This window comes from Herpailurus yagouaroundi, unplaced genomic scaffold (assembly GCF_014898765.1).
Source record: "Herpailurus yagouaroundi ecotype Mexico unplaced genomic scaffold, PumYag 140, whole genome shotgun sequence".
NCBI classification, from domain to species: Eukaryota; Metazoa; Chordata; class Mammalia; order Carnivora; family Felidae; genus Herpailurus; species Herpailurus yagouaroundi.
In genome coordinates this window covers 46,287,269-46,311,752 of record NW_024412395.1, presented here as the reverse complement: position 1 = coordinate 46,311,752, position 24,484 = coordinate 46,287,269, and the positions used below count along the sequence as shown (strand labels likewise).

At 37.1% G+C, this 24,484-nt stretch overlaps 1 protein-coding gene across 12 annotated transcripts in view; it reads left to right on the top strand.

Annotated features, from left to right (window-relative positions):
- Positions 1-24,484, top strand: part of COBLL1 (cordon-bleu WH2 repeat protein like 1) — a 168,178-nt gene that overhangs the window by 55,649 nt on the left and 88,045 nt on the right. Inside the window, exon 1 of one of the 12 annotated variants that reach the window (XM_040475226.1) lies at positions 17,735-17,760. The exons of the other annotated variants lie outside the window; for them this stretch is intronic. Coding sequence (XP_040331160.1) covers positions 17,750-17,760 — 11 coding nt within the window. The 5' untranslated portion in view covers positions 17,735-17,749. Of the gene's footprint in view, positions 1-17,734; positions 17,761-24,484 lie in introns of those variants that run through there. 12 annotated transcript variants of the gene reach the window in all.

Here is a 24,484-nt window from a genome sequence, read left to right as displayed (position 1 = left end):
ACTCCCCACTCCCATGCTATTTGCACAGCTCAGTCAGACAGTGGGCAAGCAGCCCTGACCCTCTGTGCTGCTGACGCAACCCCACCAGAGCCAGTAGGTATCTGCAGGCCACACGAGGGATGCCCCTTGAGCAGTATGCTCAGGTCACCAGAGGGGATTGTATTTCTGGACCCCAAGGGTCTAAGTCAAGAGAGAGAGCTCAGTAGACAACCAAGGACTAGGGTTAGGTTAAATGACAGGGTTCGTGTCCTATACGACACTATGGTTTCAAGATAGGTAAAGAAGGCTCTTTCACAATACACAGAAACAAACACAGAGAGTCAAGCAAAAAAGCAAAATGAGGAAATAGGAACATGTTCCAAGTAAAGGTACAAGGTAGAACTCCAGAAAAAAAAATTAGAAAACAAAAAACACACTTTAATGAAATGGAGATAAGCAGTTTACCTGATTAAGAGTTTACCTGAAAGTAATGGTTATAAGGATCGCCATTGAACTCAGGAGAAGAATGAATGAATGCACCAGGAACTTAAACAAAGAGATAGAAAATATGAAAAAGTACTAAACAGAACTCAGAGAATTTAAGAATATAATAATTGAACTGAAAAATATAGTAGTGGGAATCAATAGCAGATGATCCAAAAGAACAGGTGAGTGACTTGGAAGGCAGGGAAAATCACCCAAACAGAACAGCAAAAAAAAAAAAAAACAAAAAAAAAAAACCATAATTTAAAAAATGAGGATAGCTTAAGGGATCTGTGGGACATTAAACATACTAACATTTGCATTTATAGAGATCCCAGAAGTAGAAGAGAGAGAAAAAGGGCTGGAAAATTTCTTGAACATGGGACGGAAATAGACATCCAGGTCCACAAAGCACAGAGAGTTCCAAAGAAGATGAATTTGAAGAGATACACACCAAGACACTTTATAATTAAAATTCCAAAAGTTCAAACAAACAAACAAATAAAAACCTTAAAGGCAACAAGAGAAAAGCAACTAGTTACATGCAAGGGAAACTCCATAAGACTATAAGTTGATTTTTTTTTTTTTTTTTGGCAGAAACTACATGCTAGAAGGCAATGACAAAGTACATTCAAAGATAAAACTTCCAACCAAGAATACTCTACCAGGCAGTTATTCAGAATTGGAAGAGAGATAAAGTTTTTCAGAGAAGCAAAAGCTAAAGAAGTTCATCACCACTTAACCAGCCTTATAAGAATTGTTACATGGACTTCTTTAGGCTAAAAAGAAAAGTCCATGACTAGAAATAAGAAAATATATGAAAGAAAAAAATCTCATTGGTAAAGGCAGATATGTATCTATCTAGTAAGGGTTGTGGATTAACCACTTATAAACTGAGTATGAAAGTTAAAAGACAAAAGTAGTAAAAGTATAACAATCAGGAAGGGATACACAAAACACAAAGATGTACACTACGATGTCTAGAACATAAAACATCAAGGGAGAGTAAAAATGTAGTGTTTTTAGAGTGCAAACTTAAGTAATTATCAACTTAAACTGCTATATATGTAGGTTATTATATATGAATCTCATGGTAACCAAAAACCTATAGTAGATACACACACACACACGCACACACGCACACACACATACACACGCACACACACAAATACAGAGAAAAGAATCTAAGCATATCATTAAAGAAAGCCGTCAAATCACAAAGAGAGCAAGAGATGAAAAAAAAGAACAGAAAATAATCAGAAAAACAGTTCAAAAATGTCAATAAGTACATACTACCAATAATTACTTTAAATGGACTAAATTCTCAAAAACATAAGGTGGCTGAATGAATTAAAAAAAAAAAAGATGCATCTGTTATGCTTCCTACAACAGACTCACTTCAAATCTAAAGTCACATATAGACTGAAAGCAAAGGGACAGCAAAAGATATTCCATGCAAATGGAAATGATAAAAAAGCTGGGGTAGCAAGACTTACATGAGACAAAATAGACTTTAGAACAAAGACTGACAAAAGGCAAAGGATATTACATAATGATAAAAATATCAGTCCAGCAAGAGAATATAAGAGAATATAACATTTGTAAACATTTATGCACCCAACATAGAAATAACTAAATATATGAAATAAATATTAATATACATAAAGGAAGAAATTGGCAACAATCCAGTAATAGTAAGAAACGCTAATACCCTATCTGCATCAATGGATAGATCATCCAGACAGAAAATCAGAAAGAAACATTGCTTTTAAATGATACATTAAACCAGATGGACTTCATAGATATCTACACAATGTTGTATCCAAAAACAGCAGAATATACATTCTTTTCAAATGCAAACAACATTCCCTAGGATAGATCACATGTTAGGCCACAAAAGAAGTCTCAATAAATTTAAGAAGATTAAAATCCTATCAAGCATCTTTCCAACCACAATGGTATGAAACTAGAAATCAATTACAAGAAAAAAAAACTGGAAGAAAATACAAACACGTGGAGCCTAAACAGCCTGCTACTATCCAACCAATGAGTCAATGAAAAAAATCAGAAAATAAATACTCTGAGACAAATGAAAATGGAAACACAACATTCCAAAATTTATGGGACTCAACAAAGGGAAGTTCATAGTGATACAATCGTACCTCATGAAACAAGAAAAATCTCGAACAGTCTAACTTTACATCTAAAGGGACTAGAAAACAAGAAATGAAGTCCAAAAGTAGTAGAGGAAAGGAAATAATAAAGATCAGAGTTGAAATGAATAGAGACCCCCCAAAAAACAGAAAAGGAGATTAGTGGTCACGAGAGCTGTTTCTTTGAAAAGATAATTGTAATTGATAAACCTTTAGCTAGATTCATCAGGAAAAAGGAGAAAGGACCCAAATAAAATCAGAAATGAAAGAGAAGTTACAACTGATATCCTGGAAATACAAAGGATCATAAAAGAATACTGTGAACAATTATACACCAACAAATTGGAAAGCCTAGAAGAAATGGATTAATTCCTAGAAGCACACAGTTTTCCAAGAGTGAATCATGAAGAAAAAAAAAAAAAAAAAAGGCCAAGATTACTAGTGAGGTTAAATCAATCAAAAAACTTTTAACAAGCAAAAGTCTAGGAGGAGATGGCTTCACTGTTGAATTCCATCAAATATTGAAAGATTTAATTCTGATCTTTCTCAAACGAATCCAGAAAATTGAAGAGGAGGGAGTTCTTCTAAACTCAGGAGACCAGCTTTACCCTAATACCAAAACCAGATAGAGACACAATAAAAGAAAATTACAGGCTAATATCCCTGATGAACAAAAATCCTCAACAAGATATTAGCAAACCAAATTCAACAATACATTAAAAAGACCATACACCGTGATCACATGGGATTCATTCCAGGGAAGCAAGAATAGTACAACATCAGCAAATCAATCAACATGACAAACCACTCTGATCATCTCAATAGATGCAGAAAAAGCATTTGACAAAGTTCAACACACATTTATGATAAACTCTCAACAATGTATATATACAGGGAATGTATCTCAGCATAATAAAGGTCATATATGTCAAACCTACACCTAATACAGTCAACATTGAAAAACTGAAAGCTTTTCCTCTAAGATCAGGAGCAAGACAAGGATGCCCATTCTCACCACTTTTATTCAACATAGTTTGGAAACTTTAGCCACGCAGTTAGGTAAGAGAAATAAAAGTCATCCAAATTGCAAAGAAAGAAGTAAAAATGTCACTATTTACGGACAATGTGTTATGTAGAAAACCTTAAAGACTTCATCAAAAATGGTTAGAATTAATAAATTCAGTAAGTTGTCGGATACAAAACTAACATACAGAAATCTGTTAAATTTCTACACACTAATGCGAACTAGCTGAAAGAAAAATTAAAACAATTCCATTTACAATTGCATTAAAAAAAGGAAGTACATAGGAATAAATTTAACCAAGGAGGTGAAATACTTGTACTCTGAAAATTATAAGACATCAATGTAAGAAATTGAAGAGACAAATGGAAAGATATATTGTGCTACTGGGTTAGAATTTATTTTGTTAGAATGCCCATACCATCTAAAACAATCTACAGGTTGAATGCAAAACCTATCAAAATACCAACAGCGTTTTTCACAGAACTCGAATAATCCTAAAATTTGTATAGAACCACAAAATGCCTTAAATAGCCAAAGCAATCTTGAGAAAGAAAAAGCTGAATTTATCATACTCCCTGATTTCAAACTGTTCTACAAAGATACTGTAATAAAAACAGTATGGTCTTGGCAGAAAAACACATGGGTCCATGGAAACACAATGGAGCACCCAGAAATAAGCTCACACATATATTATTAAATAATCTATGACAAAGGCAAGAGTGTACAATGGGGAAGAGACCATCTCTTCAGTAAATGGTGTTGGGAAAACAACAGCTACATGGAAAAAAAATGAAACTGGACACTATTTTACACAATATGCAAAAAAGTAACCTAAAATGGATTAAGGACTTGAAAGTAAGACCTGAAACCATAAAACTGCTAAAAGAAAACCTAGGCAGTAAGCTCCTTGACGTTTATCTTGGCGATGGATGAGACCTTGCTTTCCTTTCCGTGGCCACATTTCCTGACTTTCCTCACACCCAGCCCGCGTTAAAGTACCACCTTTGGTTCTTTTTGAGGTGATGAAAATGTTCTGAAATTGATTACGTTGATATGATAGTTGCACAACTCTGTGAATATACTATAACCCATTGAATTTTATACTCCGTAAATTTTATGGTATGCAAATTATATCTCAGTAAAGCTGTTACATTTTTAACATCTAAAAATAATGTCACTTTCAGCCTTTCTCCTTTCTGGTCATGTGTACTGTGGAAGAATTTTTAACCCTTCCTTCCTGATTTCAAGTGGGTAGATATGTAAGTGAGAAGAATTTTTTTCCATGCCTTTTAGAGACTTTCTTAGTGAATAAATAAAATATATAAATATTTAAAATATTTGATTAATAGATGCAGCTATTTTTTTTTTTAATTTTGAGAAGTTAGATGTTATAGCAAGTGCAACATGGGATGCTAGAACTAACCTCTAATTCTTAATCCCCAAATACCAGGAAAAAAAAAATAACAGATCTAACTCTGGGAGTATTTTAAATCTATTATATCTCTGGAAGAATATTTTCTCAGAGATAAGAAACAGGGAATCAAATGTGTGTATATAATATAAACATATATATGCATTTTTTCTGAATGGAAAGTAATTTTGATAATTGATTTTCTTGGGGATTTCTGATGGGAGTTATCCTGTAGAGAGAACATGAGAAGGTAATAGTTCAAGTTGTGCAGAGTGTGGAAAACAAGTAATTTCTAGGCTAGTGTTCTGTCTTTTGGCACTGTTTTTAGGTCAGGTGCTTAAAACTGTCAAAAGTTTAACTGGTTTTGAGAGAGAAGTAGAGAGTTCTCCAAAGCACTTTTCCCTCACTGAGGGATGCTATATTATGTAAACTATGCTTTTTTTCCCCCAGAGTTCCTTGTATAGTATCTCCATTTTCCTTAAAGCTTTTATATTTAGTGAGCAAATATAACACACAATTTTTAAAGGTTAAGGGAAAAAATTGAAGAAGGACTCTTTTGTTCATGTTTAGTTGCAAAGAGTGTTTGTATTTAATATTTTTGTGATATTTATATTTTTACCTTTTTCATCTGTTTCCCCTCAAGGCATTTGAGTAAAAGCAGGGGAAAATAAATTGATAAGCTTAAAAAAAAAAAAAAAACCAGAAGAATGAAAAAAAATAAAATAAAAAAACCCAACCCAGCTGGCTGTTTTGGAAGTGTTCAGAGTTATGTAATCAGTCCAGTATGTGTAAAACATCCATCAACTTGAGAGCAGGAAAGTAAGTAATAATCTTAGCAGAGAATTATCCACTTGTACTCAATTATTACTTATTTTTGAAAACGTCCTATAAAAGGGGTAATTGCAGAGAATATCTGCAATTACAATCTAGATTTTGATGTGAGAAATAGGTTTGCTGATTACAGGTTTTCAGGTAGATATTTAAGTAGTAATTAAATTAATCTTATATTTTCACCTGTTCTGAAATTTGAATAGAAATAATACAAGGCTAAAAATAGACTTTTGAGAATTGATGGCTTAGCTACATATTCAGCTATATCTTCTGAACCCGTACCAGAATACAGCTTCAACTTTACACCTCCCTCTGCTGCCTCCCATTGTTCTTGTTCTTAAAAAGTATTGCATTTCCTTTGGAAAATACTTATTCTCCTGGGCACAGGTAATAGTAATACTGGTTTTTCCTTAAGATTTTTTTTTTTTTTTTTGCTTCATATTATTCTATACTCTTGGAAGAGATGATATAAATAATCAAGAATTCTCACTACCTTGGAGATTGGTACAATCTGGCCACCTTCGACCACATTCGTAGCTGCCCATCTCCTACAGTTTTTTCTCAGTCCCTTCTAACCTGTCATCATAATCTCTATTAAGATGGGGTATTTGGGGCACCTGGATGGCTCAGTCGGTTAAGCGGCCGACTTCGGCTCAGGTCATGATCTCACGGTCCGTGAGTTCGAGCCCCGCATCGGGCTCTGTGCTGACCGCTCAGAGCCTAGAGCCTTTTTCAGATTCTGTGTCTCCCTCTCTCTCTGCCCCTCCCCTGTTCATGCTCTGTCTCTCTCTGTCTCAAAAATAAATAAACATTAAAAAAAAAAAGATGGGGTATTTGACTCATCCTGTACCTATTTTAATTTTTTAAGTTTATTATTTTACTTGCAGAGAGAGAAAGAGCATGCATGTGAGCAGGGGAGGGGCAGAGAGAAGGAAAGTGAGAAATCTAAGCAGGCCCCACCTATCAGCGTGGAGCCTGGTGCCAAGCTTGAACTCACAAACATGAGATCATGACCTGAGCTGAAATCAAGAGTCAGAAGCTTAACTGACTGAGCCACCCAGGTGCCTTGTTAATGTTTTTTAATTTAATTTTATTTTTATTTTATTATTTTTTTTAATGTTTATTTTTGAGAGACAGAGTGCACACACATGCACGTGACCAGGAGACGGACAGAGAGAGAGGGAGACAGAGGATCCAAAGTGGGCTCTGCGTTGACAGCAGTGAGCCTGATGCGGGCTCAAACTTTCGAACCCCAAGATCATGACCTGAGCTGAAGTCAGACACTCAACCCACTGAGCCACCCAGGGGCCCCTAAGTTCTTTTATTATTATTATTATTTTTTTATTATTATTATTTATTAAAAACCTCTACTCCTGCAAGCCATCTCTCTTGTTACTAAATGGAATTAGCATACCTCTGATACAATAAACTCAGAAACTCCACTCACTCTACAAATTCTTAAACTCCTTCCTTTCCTGTTAAACCTGTTATGCTCTTCACATTTCTTTAACATCCTCTATTTTTCTGCTTCTCTGACTTTCCATGCATTTATTTCTCTGTTCTGTCTAAACTCCAGGGTCAGTCTTTTTAACTTTCTTCAGTAGCTGGCTCAGTTTCAAGCTTTCTGTTTTCCCTAGACAGACTTTTGCTCAACATGCCCAACCATAGAACTGAATCGGCCTAATTGTAGTATTTCCCGTTTCAGTTCTCCAGTTGATGGGTGCTACTGGAGGGAGACAGTGGGCCACATAACCTAGTGGTAGAGTGTTTGCGTGTATCTGATGTAATTTTCATAATTTCCATGGAAGCTATTATTATCGCTGTTTTCTAGATTAAAAGCAGGAGGTGGAGGAAGAAAGGGTGGTGAAGGAGGAGGAACAAGAGGAAAGTTGGGTTGGAACTCAGACCTTCTGATACATCATAGAATGATGACTGAAGTGGTTCGAAATGTCACATCGGCACATCTGTCTTAGAGATGTCTCTTACCTTGAATGTCAGAAAAACTCCTCAGCTGTACTTTGGACCAACCGTAAGACAGTCTCCATAGCAATGCCTATGGCTAAAGTAATGGCAGCCTCTAATCAATTTGGTTTTGAGTTATTATCAATCTCAATGGTATGGTTGTAGGATTTTGCTACTTGTTTTAGGCCAATTAGGGCCTGCTTAGGTGACTGGCTAATGGGACTCCATCCCAACTAGTCACCAGGACTGCTAAACTGTGTGAGAAGTATGAAATGGATGTGGGGGAAGTAACTGATAAGCATTTGTTATGGTGGCTGACACATAAAGAAATATTTTCAAATTTTAATAGTTTATTTCTAGTTTCATTACAGAAATTTAGAAAACTAAATAATAAAAGAAGACAGCCTGTAATCAGTGGGTTTACTTTCTTTAGATGACTCATATGGGAGTAGGGAAGGTATTATTATTTTAGTAATTCCAATTTGGTATTTTATGAGCCAAATAATCTGGAGGATAAAGGATACAAAATAATTGAGATTGGAATTGAAATTGTAACTCAGGTATTTGCCAAGTAGTATATGGTGGATGACAACAAAATAAAGCTAGGGTATTTATTTGAGGGGTCAAGTTCATGGGGTATGGAGGATGGGTGCAGATTCAAAAAGGTGTAAGAAGTTATAATCAGAGGATAGGGATTAAAGTTTGATATATCTGATGTGGCGAAATTTCAGGTAATTACAAGGTCCTGTGATGGTGGAGTACAGATATGAAGAAGTCTGGACTAGGTAGGGTGTTGAATGGACCGTCAACATGGACACTGAAATTTACAGAGTAGTGACAGCACAAGGAAGAGTAAGTTTAGTATGAGCCAGATGTCAGGTTCCTCAATGTTTGCAGAAGGCAACCTGGAGGTAAGGGATTAGCATGGATTAAGAGGCAATATATCTAGATGGCCAGACCCTTGTAGGAAGAGGAGTTTGCTAGGAACTACAGTAACACATTCCTGTGGAAGGTGCAGAAGAGATTCTGGAGGATGCTGACTCTACCCCCTTTCCCTGGTCTGCTGAGGCAGGAGGAGAATGGCATTCATGATGGAGATGGCATTATTGAGGAAAAGGCAATACACATCATCTTCTTGGGAATCAGCAATTCCAGAATTACTATTGAAAGGACTATGGGTTGGGGTTGGTGAGAAAGAACCTGGAAAAGTGACACATAAGCTACTTGGTGGCAGTAATTATGGGTCTGTGGCTGAGAGGTCTGGAATCAAGAAATAGACTGCAGGGGCACCTGGGTGGCTCAGTCAGTTAAGCGTCTCACTTCCGCTCAGGTCATGATCTCGTGGTTTGTGAGTTCGAGCCCCTTGTGGGGCTCTGTGCTGACAGCTCGGAGCCTTGAGTCTTCTTTGGATTTTGTGTTTCCTTCTCTCTCTGCCCCTTCCCCACTTGTGCTCTGTCTCTCTCTATCAAAAATAAATAAATGTGTAAAAAAATAAAAAAAGAAATATACTGCATTCATGGGCACCTGAGTGTCTCAATTAATTAAGTGTCCAAGTCTTGATTTTGGCTCAAGTCATGACCTCATGGATTTGGGGATTTCCTGCATTGAGCTATGTACTGACATCACAGAGCCTGCTTGGGATCTCTCTCTCCCTCTCTCTGCCCCTCTTCTCCCCCTGAAGATAAATAAATTTAAAAAGAAAAAGAAACAAACTTCATTCGGGCTCTCTGTGGTGTGATTTGAGACATTTTGTTGTTTGTTAGTGTTATCACTGGCTATTTGAGCCACTCTTGCTAGACTACTCATAAACTGAGATAGTTGCTCTTCTCCAAGCCCTATTTATGCCTGCCCCTGCTCATATATACAGTTTTCCAGGAATGTGTCTCCCAGTCCATCTAATTGTCTGTAATCAACTTCCCATAAGACAATGTCACCCCTGATCTCCTCCAGGATGCTTTCTTCATACTTCTGCCCAGATATATATTCTCTGTTGTATTTGGCATGACTACTGAGATGCTTTGTACACATGTTATTTTGTATATTTATTGCAGGACTACATATTTTAGTTCATTTTCTGTATTACCTAACATGGGTCTCTCCCTTCCCGTGTGTAAAGTACTTTGTTGAATAGGGCAATCTAAAGGGACTCTGGAGTTTTAACCCATGTGTTCAGATATTCCTGATTCGTTTCTCCATGCAGCATGGTCACCTTGTTAACAAGAATTATTATTTTTTTCTTAAAAAAATTTTTTTTAATGTTTATTTTTTAAGAGAAAGAAAAAGAAAGAGGGAGAGAGAGGGAGGGGCAGGGAGAGAGGGAGGGGCAGGGAGAGAGGGAGACCCAGAGTCTGAAGCAGGCTCCAGGCTCTGAGCTGTCAGCACAGGACCCTACTCAGGGCTTGAACTCAGAAACTGTGGGATCATGACCTGAGCCAAAGACAGATGCTTAACTGACTGAGCCACCCAGGCACCCCTAGATTTATTTTTTAAATGTTACTGCTTTATTTCAGTCTTTGTGTCTTGAGCTGCCTATTTTATACCTGTCTGGTGATAAAATCCACCCCCACCCAGCTTTTGTGGGGAGGGGTTGGGGATTTTCTCTAGCTATTTATTAATCAAAGAAGACCACAGTATAGCTCATGTATCGGCTTCCTATTTTCTTCCTGGAGCATAAGGCTTAGCACTTTTTTTTTTTTTTTTTTTTCCCTTTCTTGGGCTGAAACACCACTGAAAACCCCCAGCAAGTAGAAAGCATAGTTAAAGGATGACTGGAATATCTGTACAAGGTTTATTTTTGCTACCATAGCAACTACCAGCAGTTACATTGTCTCTCACTTTTGGAGCTCCTAGCTCACATGAAAAAATGTTCGGTGTAACTGGTATAACTTCTGGTATTAACCCCTGCTGGAAGTTGAGGCTTTGTCTCTTGTTAATGTGAAGAGCTTTGCCTTTAAGAAAACAAAACAAACAAAAACCAAAATAAACAAAACCCCAGCTCTTTAAATCTTTGACTACTTCCATTCATCATTGGGTTCTCTAGAAGTATTCTCATGAATAGCTGACTACTTTTCCTTATATATCCATTTAGTCTTTATTTTCATTATTTTAAACATCACATTGACTCTTCTAGTGCCAGTGGAATAAAAAAAAATGAAAATGACAAATTTTTTGCCTAAAATGAATCCATAACGTAGGATTGGAAATAGATGATGCATAAGTATCATATAGAGCTTTTGCACTCTGAGTATCTGTGAGTGTCCTCTGAGTGCTAAGTGAACACAGGACAGAGGACTAGGATGTTCACTGGGAGGAAGGCAGAGAGAGTAGGGGGCTCTTCTCAGAGGAATTAATATTAGAACTGGCCTTTTTTGAGAGAACCAGTGTTTTGGACAACAGATATGCTTATACTCCTAAGGATTTCCCAGAAGGAGCTGTGCAAAATACGTGGATTGAGAATTTATGTATCCTTTAGCAGTTGTGTGAGGAACTTGGGGGACTGAAGAAATACCTGTGAATTATTCTTTAAAGAAAGGAACTTACAATTTAATTAGAGATCCAAAATACAGACACAAAAATAGATCCGTAAGACTGTCTAGGATTATATGCATAGTAAGCATTTGAGTAGATTCCACCTGCTGTGCCTATGGTGATAGCACTCCCTTCTCCCTTCTTATTTGAGAATATAAAGCAGGCATAAATCAAAAACCTTAGCATTTTTGTCTATAAAATTAATATGAATGAAGCTAGGAGGTAAGCGCTGTGAATGCTGTGAAAGGAGAGAAATCACCAGGAGCCGAGGAGAGAAAGGAAGCCTGAGAAGGTTTTGGTGGCCCACATGGGCTTGCTGCTTCTCTTGTCTGGTTGCTCTTGCCTTGTTGCTCCCCACCTCTTTCTCAAAGCCTGGGGCAGCACCCGTGGAGAGTGTATGACAACATCCACTCCCGTGATTGGCGTTGCTGTTTGATGGTTTTACCTTCATTCTTATCTCTTGCATTAAAATGTCTGATCTACATCTTGGGTGTGTTCGGAATGTCTAGGATGGAAGAGGAGATTTTAGTGTCTGGATCTGGCCAGTCCAGCCAGAACATGTGTTCCTGACCTTGCTGCTGGACTGGATGGCTTTTGTCAGGGCCATGACTCACAACCCAAGAGGCATGTGTCCTGCCTTTCTGAAAGACCTGTGGGATTTGATCACTTATCATTGAATTGTTGCTGTGGAAGTCCCAAAATACATAGTCATCATAATCATATACTGAAGGCTTAATCTTCCCTTTGCATAATACAGGAAAAACATGGGGGCGCCTGGGTGGCTTAGTCAGTTAAGTGTCTGACTTCAGCTCAGGTCATGATCTCATGTTTTGTGGGTTCAAACCCCACGTCTGCCTCTGTGCTGACAGCTCAGAGCCTGGAGCCTGCTTTAGTGGCCCCGCTTGCGCGCTCGCGCTCTCTCTCGCTCTCTCTCTCGAAAATAAATAAACATTAAAATTTTTTTAAGTGTTGAAAAGCTAGACAATCTATTGAACTATTGTTAACATTTTAAGCATAACCACAGTAATACTGAGGATTAAATGCAATAATCATGCTAGGCATTAAAGTTATTCATACTTTTGTAATCTGGAAATCTAAAATTATAAAACCGAAAAGGTGATTACAAAGTAACAAGGGAATTAGAAGTATTGTTTAAATGAAGAATATCCTAAATTATAAAGATAAAAATTCCTTTTTTTCTACTGGATAGTCTTTTCTGAGGTTAAAGAAAAAACACCATTAAGAAAATAATGCATGGCTTTGTTCAGTTTAAAAAAAAATTATATACATTGGTAATGTCATCAGTTATTTAGGAAATCATTTTAGATTTTTTTCTAAAAAGCAGCAGTGGTCTTTGAGTACCCTGTTATGCTCTTGATATCTGTTGAAAATAAGTCAATTTTATTGGTTTTTCTCAGTGCATGTGGTTCCCTCATGCTCTTATTAAAAAATGTTCTGAGGGGCGCCTGGGTGGCGCAGTCGGTTAAGCATCCGACTTCAGCCAGGTCACGATCTCGCGGTCCAGGAGTTCGAGCCCCGCATCGGGCTCTGGGCTGATGGCTCAGAGCCTGGAGCCTGTTTCCGATTCTGTGTGTCCCTCTCTGTCTGCCCCTCCCCCGTTCATGCTCTGTCTCTCTCTGTCCCAAAAATAAATAAACGTTGAAAAAAAAAATTTTTTTAAAAAAATGTTCTGAGTACAGAATGCTTATAGATAAGCCATTTCACAGATCAGGCCTTTAAAATCAGGGTGTAAAATTTAATTTGGAGCAAATTTGGAATTAAATTTGACGTTAAGTTTAGTGGATAAGAATATAGGCTCTGGGTTCAAATGTTGCCTCCAAATGCCTCATTGACTCTCTAAATAGTTCTTATCCCTAAGTATCTTAAAAAAGGGCAGAGTGCCTGTTTGGGGTGCTTTGAGATAGAATGAAAGAGTGCCTGAGAAGCACTTTACAAAGAGCCTGGTCTGCAGTAAGGGCGGGCTGAACATTAGTTGCTGTGTGGGGCTATGATGATGCCAAAGCATTTTTATCAAAAAATTAAAATGTTACTTCAATACTCCTACAGTTTGTTAGTAGCAGTTTTATTTTTAGTGATCTTTTACAAACTGTTCCAGCCTTATCCATTTAGTATTCATGTACTTTTTGGGGGGACATAGGTCATTATTGTGCTTTTTGTCTTACGGATATGGAGCACCTAAGAGATAAAAGCCTTTTAGATTAAAAAAAAAAAATAGGCTGATAAATCAATGCAAAGAAGGTAAATGTCTGCTTTCTCTATATGGTATTCATTATGATCTACATATAAGGTGCTGAATCTTATTTTCGTGCTTTTGATTTTAAAGTAGGGAAAATTACTTTCACAATTAAAATGCAACATTGTGAAATTCAGACTATTACAGAGAGAAACAGATTGCTCACTGCTGGTAAAACTCTGGAAGGGCATGTGTATGTTTAAAGTCTTCCCAAAAGGAAGGAAACGCCCAGGGGAAAATATGCACATCACAGACAAGGTATTCTTAAAGGGTGTCTGTTCTGGAGTTTGACTAAGTGGAAGCACAAATTATTGACTGAGAATTATATTTACTTCTTGCCCAGAGACCTCACAAGGCGACAGCATGTCTTCCTGAAAGCATAGCATCTCCACTGTGTCTGTTGCTTGCTCTGCCTTCTGGATTTCCACTTAGCCGGGCAGAGACACTGGCAGTGCCGCCCAGGGCAAACATCATTTGGTTTCTAAATAAGGCACAAAGCTGCAAATACACAAAAGTAGAGCGGTTGTAGTACTGCAGCTCGTGTCTATACTTTGTGGCAGTAATAATACCTATGTCTTTGTAGAACTTATAACCTAATATCTTAGGAACCCAGGAAAATAATATTTAGCTTTAAGATTAATGTTTAGTTATTATTTTCCAAGAGGAAGCCACACTAAAAAAGTTGATCTAGAAAGAGCCCTCATGAAAAATCTCAAAACTTTTTCATGTGATTCACCCAGAGGCCTTTAAAAGAAAGTGTATGTGTCTGCATTTGTGTTTGTATCTTTAAGTGTAAGTTGACTGATAAGTTATAGATTTAAATTTTTTAAACTGATACACTTAAAAAAAGTTTTTTTTTTATGTTTATTTGTTTTTGAGAGAGAGAGAGCATGAGCCAGGGGAGGGGCAGAAAGAGAGGGAGATACAGAATCCGAAGCAGGCTCCAGGCTCTGAGCTGTCAGCACAGAGCCTGACATGGGGCTCGAACTCACGAACTGTGAGATCATGACCTGAGCCGAAGTCAATCGCTTAACCGACTGAGCCACCCAGGCGCCCTGTACTTTTTAATTCTTTTTAAGGGATTGCATAGAATTAATTTCACTGTCAAAATGTTTATTGTAAAGGTCTGCTTTTGCTCTCTTTTTGGGCATTAAAATGCTCAATAAGAGTTAGTCATTTCTATGCGGCAGATGCTGTGCTGAGAACTTTCTTTATATTCGCATATTCAATTTTTACAGTAAACCCCTGAGGTATTATTATTATCCCATTTTACAGATGACCCAAGAGAGAGTGAGGATAAGTAACTTGCCCTAGATCACACAACCAGTTAATGGCTAATCTGGGAATCAGCCCAGGCAGTCAGCTCTATCTTGCTAGATTGTTTGGTGTTTAGCGAAAGTAGCGCTTAGCTTGAATTGTAGGATAGTGGTGTGATGCTGCAGTTATTTATCTAAACTACAGAAAAGATAAGAATAATTACATTATATTTTTACCTTTTAAAATACAGAAGTGCACGAAGCAGACATTGTCCTCCATAGGCCTAAGTGCAGCCTAGAGAACCTTCCCACAGATGGGGGCCTACCCGTATTACCTTTTGCGCATCCCTACTCTCCCTCACCTTAGCTCTTCCTTCCCTCTAGACTGATTTATTGGAACAGTGGCTGGCAGAGGAATCCTAGGCCATGTGGCCTCTGCTGCAGGAGCTGAAGGGCCTTATTGCCAGGGGCGTTCCCAGGGACCCTCCAGTGCAGACCAGATAGTTGTACTGGGGCCTGAGTGTCTATGGCAGTCTAGGAGACATCCTGCAGTGGAAAGGCTGGCAAGGTATCACTCCCCAGAAAATAGATTCTGGGGGATAGAGGAGGGGTGGGGTGGGAGCAATGTTTTGTGAGGAGAGCCAGAAAAATAAGTAAATGAAAGAAAAAATATCACTGACAAATGCTTTGTAAAGAATTAAGATAGGGTGATGTAATAACGATTGGATTGCTGCTTTAGACAAGATTCCCAGAAGTCTTTCTGAGAAGGTAACATTTAAACAGACCTGAGTGATGAGGAAAGCTGTAGGGGGAAAATAATTCCAGGTCTGGGAAAGAGCAAAGGCAAAGACCCTAAGGTTGGGAAGGCTTCTGAATAAGGGACCTACAAGAAAGTCAGTGTTGCTAGTGCACGGAGGGCTAAGTGAAAGGGGTGCCAGAGCCAGACAGAGCCAGTCTGGTTAGGTATTATTCAAGGATGAAACTTTTGGGATTTACTCTTAGAACCATAGCACACCTTTGGAGGAGTTACAACAGAGAATGAGTTGATTGAATTTACATTTAAAAATGATCACTCTTGAAGGCTTTAGAAGAGGTTGGATTGCAGTGTGAGAGCAGAGGCAGGGAGACTGTAATGGTGGTGTATGTGGGAGGGATGGCAGGTTGACCCTAGAATAGTTGTAATAGAGATTGAGTTACAGATTCGGCATCTATTTTGGACTAAATGTGAGCAGTGAAGGAAAGAGAAGAATCAAAGTTAATTCTTAGATTTTTGGCTTTCTGGAGCTGGTTATTGAGATGGGAAGGCTAAGTTGGGAGAAGTGAAGATTTTGCTTTTGGCATTGCCAACTTTAAGATGCCTAATTAGACAGCCAAGACAGATGTAAGAAAATGGGCAGTAATACTGCAGGTACAGTGAATTTGTGATTGATTATGCAACCTGAAACACCTTTGAAAGTGCAACAGGGGTGTGGTGGGATTTAGTAAAACCCAACTACTATACTAAAGCAGGGACAACAGAGGCAAATTGGGACTTTCTTGGCAAACCAGAAGGTATGATATGTAGGAATCTAGTTCCAGGGAAGGATTTCAGGATTGGTGATATCGGATGTTTAAAGTAATGCTAAGAAGTCAAGTGAGATAAGAACAGAGAGGAGGTCTGTTCTTCAAAATCCAGAGCAACATAAGGGGATTGGGTGATAATAAAAATATAAGACAATATCAGCAAGGTTAGGGGGTGCCAGCCAGATAGGAGTGGACTCCTATGAGGTTAGTGGACTGCCAGCCAGTAGGAGGTAAGGAATTAGACATAAAAGCTATAGACGCCCTTTTAAAGAGGTTTTGTTGTGGAGAGGGATGTAGGTGAAAAATACAGCTCTTTTGGAGACGGTTGAGTCCCATTTAAGACTATAAAGGAATTCCAGTGGAAGTCCTTGGTTTATTTGAGGCTGTAACTTGCATCCAAGTCAATACTGCACATGTGGAAGAAGAAATAATGTTTCCGTGAGTGAAAATAAGGGGACATGTAATTTTGGATCAAAGTTTCTGTTGCTCTTATTTGAATAATCTGTATTTGATTTTGAACGTCCTAAAAAAAATTGAATTGTCACGAAGATGACCTTTGATTTGAAAAAGGGCTGACTATAAAATCTAGCCTTTCAGATGCTCCTCCATTCGCATTAGGGCTATAGTCTCCCAGACTGGTAAAGGTGGTAAAGCCATGTAAGTCAAGTTTCAGCTTCCATTGTCTGTATTGGGGTTTTTATGATGAGAAATGGTGTTTGCCTTGAACCAACTGGGAGAAGTCTTAGCCTCTGCAGGAAATATGCCTGTTTCCTTTCCCTGTTTACAAAATTAAATACCTGATCTTTTCTCTGAATTTTATTTGTATTTACCCAGCTTTCTTCAGATTGTCATCTTACAAGTAATTTTAAGATTTTTCTTAAATATTCTATATATGTTTCTTGGCACTGGCACCTAAAGATTAAATTATCTAGTGAGATGTTGCTTAAAAATTTAAGAGAAATTGTGTATGTTGAGAATTGGTAAGAATTTATAATTTTATAAAAAACAGATAAAAATATTGAATTCTCTAGTTTTTAAACTGCTAAATAAGGAGCTACTTTTTATAACTACTGTGTAAGACACCTTCCCTTTAGAAAAAGGACCTGTGAAAACGTTACATGATCATTCCCGGAATGATGTTGAAAGACCGGTAAATTCCTCCTTTTACATATTTGCCAGAGGTAAGAAGTGCCTGGCACTTAACACACATGATAAACAGTAGAGTCAGTAATAGAACAGGACAGTTGGTTTAGCATTTTCGAAGAGTAAATAGCCAAAGGGACAGTACCATTTCATGGAGATTTTATGCAAGAATTGTAAGTACATATGATTTGTAAACTTATAAGAACTTAAAATTTCTTAACCTTTGCTTTTAAAAATGGTCTAATGTTTTTCTTTGAACTATTATACTTTTAAGCATTATAATCTATTTGAGGACTCTTTGAGTCAGAATTTTTATAGAAAAAGCTGAAGAGCTTATGGTTTTGTGAATTGATGTTTTGGAGACTAAGTTATATAATTTATTTCCCTTGACACATTAGATGTAGATGCAGGGATGTAATTGATGCTTGTTGGAAAGGAAAAATATAATAATTTATTAAACTCTGTGTGTATATATAATTACTGTTGTTTATTATGTTTTTATTTAATACACTTTGAAGCTTTAAGCCATGGTGATGGTTCTTTGAAATTATGAATATTTCAATAAACAACATGATCATTTTTTATCTAGGACTCTCACTAAAAGTGAAATCAGTAATACTAATTACTATCTCTTTTAATACAAAAATTCTATAAAGTATACTTTGAACATTTTCTTCATTTGACATCAGAAAATAAGTAAACTGAGATTCAGAGGTGTTATGTTACTTAACAAGAAATTCAAACTGTAATTAACATTTTGTTCCCAGGTTGGTGCTCTTTTTTTCAATACCGTATTGGCATGAGGTCTGTCTGTGTTAACACCTCTTTAGGTAGTGAGTAAAAATAGCACTCAGTCAAATTTATCTAAATTAAAAACACACACACAAAAACAAAGAACCTATTCTTAATACATAAATCTTAGAGCAGACCCCTAGCATAGTATTAACTGTCAGCATGATCCATGAATAAGAAGGTTGCTAGTGGAAGTTATGACTTGGCTGATACTTGATTATATGATTTTGCTTATGTAACTAACCAAAGAACACAACCTGACTCATCACTTTGCTTATAATATTGTACTTCCTTTGTAAAACTGTGTGTGCTAAAACTTCATTCTCTTTTTAGAGACCCACTAACCTCATCCCTTAAATAGATGCCCAGTATTATGTAATTTTAGATGAAATGTGGAAACAAGTCTTTGTATATGCTAAAATTTTGGGGTGGAATATCTGTAGATAATCAAAATTGAAACTCTAATAGAAACTTTAATCAAAACTCTAAATGATTTCCACTGGAGGTCTGGGGGCTTAAAAGAAATAATAAGGTAAAGAAAGTGAACTAACATTGTCTTGTGATAGGAAGTATTTTTTCCCAGCTTTATTAAGATATACTTGGCATTGGGGTGCCTGGGTGGCTCAGTCAGTTAAGTGTCTGACTTCGGCTCAGGTCATGATCTCGCGGTCTGTGGGTTTGAGCCCCACATGGGGCTCTGTGCTGACAGCTCGGAGCCTGGAGCCTGTTTCAGATTCTGTGTCTCCCTCTCTCTCTGCCCCTCCCCCCACTTACACTCTGTCTGTCTGTCTCTCTCTCTCTCTCACAAATAAATAAACATAAAAAAAAAAAGATATACGTGGCATATAACATTGTGTAAGTTTGAGGTGTACAATGAGTTGATTTGACACACATACTGTGAAATGATAATCACTAGTACTTTAGATAATGACTCCATCATATCACATAATTACCCTCCTTTTTTTAAATGGTGAGAACATTTAAGATCTCTCTTAGCACCTTTCAAATATATAATACAGTATTATTAACTGTAATCGCCCTGCTGTACGTTATAGAGTCCCAGAACTTACTCATCTTATAATTGGAAGTTTGTGCCCTTTGTCCAGCATCTCCCCATTCCCCCTACTCCTTAGCCCCAGAAACCAACATTCTAGTCTCTGTTTCTCTGAGTTCTCTTTTAGATAACACATATAAGTGATATCATCCAGTATTTGTCTTTCTCTTTCTGACTTATTTCACTTAGCAGAATATCCTGAAGGTTCATCCATGTTGTCCTAAATGGCAGGATTTCTTTTCTTTTTTAATGGCTGAATAATACTTCATTGTATTGTATGCCACATTTTTTTTATTCATTTATACATTGATAGACACTTAAGTTGTTTTCTTGTCCTGGCTAGTGTGAAATAGTGCTGTAATGAACATGGAATCTCTTTGAGATCCTCTTTTCATTTCCTTTGGGAATATACCCAGACGTGGGATTGCTGGATCATATGGTAGTTCTATTTGTAATATTTTTGAGGTTCCTCTGTACTGTTTTGCATACCGGCTGTACCAGTTTACCTTCCCAATAACAGTGTGCAAAGATATTTCTTATAGCTGTTCAGTATTTAAAGAAGTCTTCCTAAAAGTGATAAAGTTATAAAAACCTTAAAGAATGGAGAAGTAACCATTGTTTTTACTTAGGAAGTGTTCTAAGTATTCAAATTATAAATGAACTTGCTATTATAAAATATACCTAAAATGGGGAAAATAATTGGTTCAGTAGGATCAGAGTGCTTACTTTTTTTAAACAGGACTATGTTTCTGAATACTTTATAGAAATCTGACTTGCATAATTCAAATTTATAATTTTCCTGTAGAAAAAAATACATGAGATTTGTGTTTTTCAAATTTCAGTCACAAAGAAACCTTATCACATTTAAGATTCACACATATCAAACAACAGAAAATGCAATCTCACCATATTTTATTTTAAAGATCAAAAAGATGTATCAAGTTATTATCTGTTTAAATGCTGCTAAGCACACACTGAGGATTATAAACTAAACAAATCCATTTATCCATGTAGGCCATGAGGTCAGATAGTTGAGACTATAAATAGGCAGATTTAATGATGTCATTTATAAGAAAGAGGAGAATGTACCTCTGGGGTGTCTTGTTTGCTCCCACTAAGCATATGTTCTTCAGAAAGCAAAGTGCTGAACCAGATGGAATAAGGAAAAAAAACTAAGGTGAGTAACAGAATTATTTAACACAAACTCATTATACATTCAACATTAAGAGTATAATTATATTGCATTTTCATGTTTGAAATGATTATGCACCAGTCTCTAGGATTAAATTTGGGTGAGTGTTTTCTACAGCATCTTGGAGTTATATAGTCATGACTTTAAATGAAATGTTTAGATGCCTTCCTAGCACTGTTTAACTTTTTCAAAGGAAAGAGGATATTTTTTTTTTAATTTTTTTTTTCAACATTTATTTATTTTTGGGACAGAGAGAGACAGAGCGTGAACGGGGGAGGGGCAGAGAGAGAGGGAGACACAGAATCGGAAACAGGCTCCAGGCTCTGAGCCATCAGCCCAGAGCCCGACACGGGGCTCGAACTCACGGACCGCGAGATCGTGACCTGGCTGAAGTCGGACGCTCAACCGACTGCGCCACCCAGGCGCCCCCAGGAAAGAGGATATTTATTCACACAAAGAAAAAATGCAGTGGTTAGTCCCAAAGCCATGTATATGGAGATGTACAACTAGAAACTCATTCTTTCTCAACCCCAACTGTTTCAACTTTCCCACAATGCTATGCTTGGTACTGACTCCCCACCCTGCCCCTTTCTTTTAAACTTGAGCCAGTTGTCAGTTAGACTCTACAACTCTCAAGTCATACGGATAGTCCACTGGTGATTCCATTTGTTGGGGTAACTTGTTTGTTAAAGGTTTTGACTTTCTGTAAAAGTGTAGCTAAGTTCTATTTTTGTTTTGTTTTGTTTTTCCCCAAAGAGAAATGCTAGAAAACAATGTAAAACTACTGTTTAAATAAACAAAAACATTTTTATAAATGTTTATTTATTTATTTTGAGAGAGAGTGAGCGAGTGAGCAAGGACTGGGGAGGGGCAGGGAGAAAGAATCCTAAGCAGGCACCACACTGTCAGCACAAACCCCAATGTGGGGTTCCACCTCATGAGCTTTGGGATCATAACCTGAGCTGAAATCAAGAGCTGGATGCTTGACTGACTAAGCCACCCAGGTGCCCCAACATTTGAATATTAAATTGATTACATTTGGCTCTTTTTTATTTTTTGAAAATTACTCTTGTGGAATCACATAAACATGATTTACCAATTTTCACAGATGGAAAAAAAGTTGCTGGTCAAAGTTAACTGTCATTTCTTTAAGTGAAGACATAAGATATCCCATGTACCTCATGAAAATAACCACCGTTCATCAAAAAGAAATAGTTAAAGGGTTAGTTTTGCTTTTGTGATAAACTATAAATATGATTCTTTATGTTTTATAATTTTTATTTTTTGCTTTTGAAGTTTTCCTTAAGAAAAGTGGTAGAAGGAGATTAAGAAACTAGAGTAAGAATAACGTGAATGGTGTTCATGAAATTTTGAGGACAAAATGTAGACTATAATCTTTTGTGAGATAATTGCAATATATCTGATTGGTTTTTATTTTAGGATCAAAACATGAATGTCACTTATTATTTTAGCTCCTTTATCTTGGCATTCATAATACAGGACACACCTATTATACCAGAATTCTTGTGCTAAAGTTGTTTTAATGGCTTTGATATTCTCAAGCTATTTTTGAACAAAATCTTTGCTAAGACTTTGTACTGTATTGACCACCAGTACTTGGCATGATATATATGCCTTTGTTTCTAGATCCGCCTATTTCCTCAGGGAAAGTTTGTATAAATGAATGAGACTACTGTATATTTCTTTGTCATTTCCTCCTGTTGTTTCTTGGGAGGAAGAACTGCAATAGATTTTACAGTATTTCTACCCTAAATTAACTACCTTACTGTGGAGCTCAAATATATGGTAGTTGGGAGGGCTGGAAATAGTACGTCAGGTTGCTTAAACCAGGCAGATGACACGTTATTTCCTCTTTAGAATGTGGGTGATTTCCTTTGCTTAAAAAGACTATAGTTTTATAGATCAGGAAAACATGGTTCCAATGAATTAGTCTTTAGGATACACAACATCTCACGGTTTTCTTCTTTTAGATGTTGTTCCAGAGAGTGTAATAATAAATTGTATTTATTGAATAGGTTCACACAATTTTTTTTTTCCTGTCATTCCAAATAGAATTTTAAGATCTCAGATTGTTGTTTCACAAGTGCTGGACATACATAGTAGGAGATTCAGTAGTAGAATGGCATGGGGGAAAGGAAATGGGCTTGCAAATCGAGTACCCTGGGTTTAAAATCTGGATCTGCAGTTTATAAGCTGTGGCTAGGACAAGTTAATTCTACTCTCCGGAATTCATTCCTTATGCTGTAAAATACAGAAAACAGTAACTGACAAGGTTGTTGTAAGAATTAACTATAATGTATACATACTGTAATGCATAGTTTCTCACCTATTGTAGCCTAATGAGTTGCACTATTGATGTTATTGTGGGTACTTCACCAGTGCTCATTAATTAAAGTAAAGGCACCTAAGAGAAAGTAACATTTGGGGCTTTTCACGTATAGTTAAGTAAAATAATAAGCTATTAATTGAGTGCAGGAAATGTTGTATTTCTTTTTCTACCCAAAGCCAGTGTTGGTAGCTTAATAAATACTGTTGTGTGGGAGTGTGTGTGGGAAAACTCATGTTGCCTTATCTCCTGGTTCAAAATTCTTTCCCATGCATCATTACCTTTAACTCTGTATGGTTATTCTATTAAGTGAGCTTGTTTTAATTTATCTATAATTTGACTTTTTTCACACAGGAATATAATTTTTTTTTTTTTTTTTTTTTTTTTTTTTTTGCTGATGATTGGGGGAGAAAACATATAAAATAATTTCTTTGGGAGAGTTGTTAGACCAACATGAGAAAATGTTAATAAAAGGTAAAGGACTCTATGATAGATGGGAAGAGGAAGAGAAAATTCTTTTAATGGGATACAGCTGTTAGGAATTTTTTTTTTTTTAATGTTTTACTTATTTTTGAGAGCGAGAGACAGACAGAGTGCAAGCTTGGGAGGGGCAGAGAGAAAGGGAGACAGAATCTGAAGCAGGCTCCAGGCTCTGAGCCCAACACGGGGCTCGAACCAACAAACCATGAGATCATGACCTGAGCTGAAGTTGGCTGCTTAACCGACTGAGCCACCCAGGCGCCCCTAGCTGTTAGGAATCTTAATGGTTGGTTGGTTATTTGTCTGCATTGCTTCAAGACCACCAGATTTTTATATGATTGAGAATAATTTATTCCTTGTGTAAGTTCTCCTTGTTTTCTGAGAATTGGTGTCAAATGGTGAAACTTTCATTTCACACTAAATACATCAAATGTCCTATCTCAGCATGTTGTTAAGAAATTAGGATTTTTTTGTAATTGGGAAAGTATTTGAGCACCTGACTCTGTGTGTATGTATCTATCTGAAGAAACAGAATTCATTCATTCAACAATATTTTATTAAGCATCTTTCTTTGTGCCAGAAAAAAAAAAATTCTAGATCCTTCAGAATATAGCAGTAAACTAGAGTATTAAAGTGCTTGGACTCAGTGAGCTTTCAGTCACTAATCAGAATTTACTAATCTGAACTAACTGCTAGTCAGAATTGTGAACATTTACAGTAAGTCACTTGAACATTGTGGCTGGATGAGATGTATATAATATGTAAACAGGATTTCTTTGCTTAATATGCTATTTTGTGCTTGTAATAAATAACAAAAAATAGGAGATAGGAAGGCGAACTCTTGGGGCGCCTGGGTGGCGCAGTTGATTAAGCGTCCGACTTCGGCCAGGTCACGATCTCGCGGTCCGTGAGTTCGAGCCCCGCGTCGGGCTCTGGGCTGATGGCTCAGAGCCTGGAGCCTGTTTCCGATTCTGTGTCTCCCTCTCTCTCTGCCCCTCCCCCGTTCGTGCTCTGTCTCTCTCTGTCCCAAAA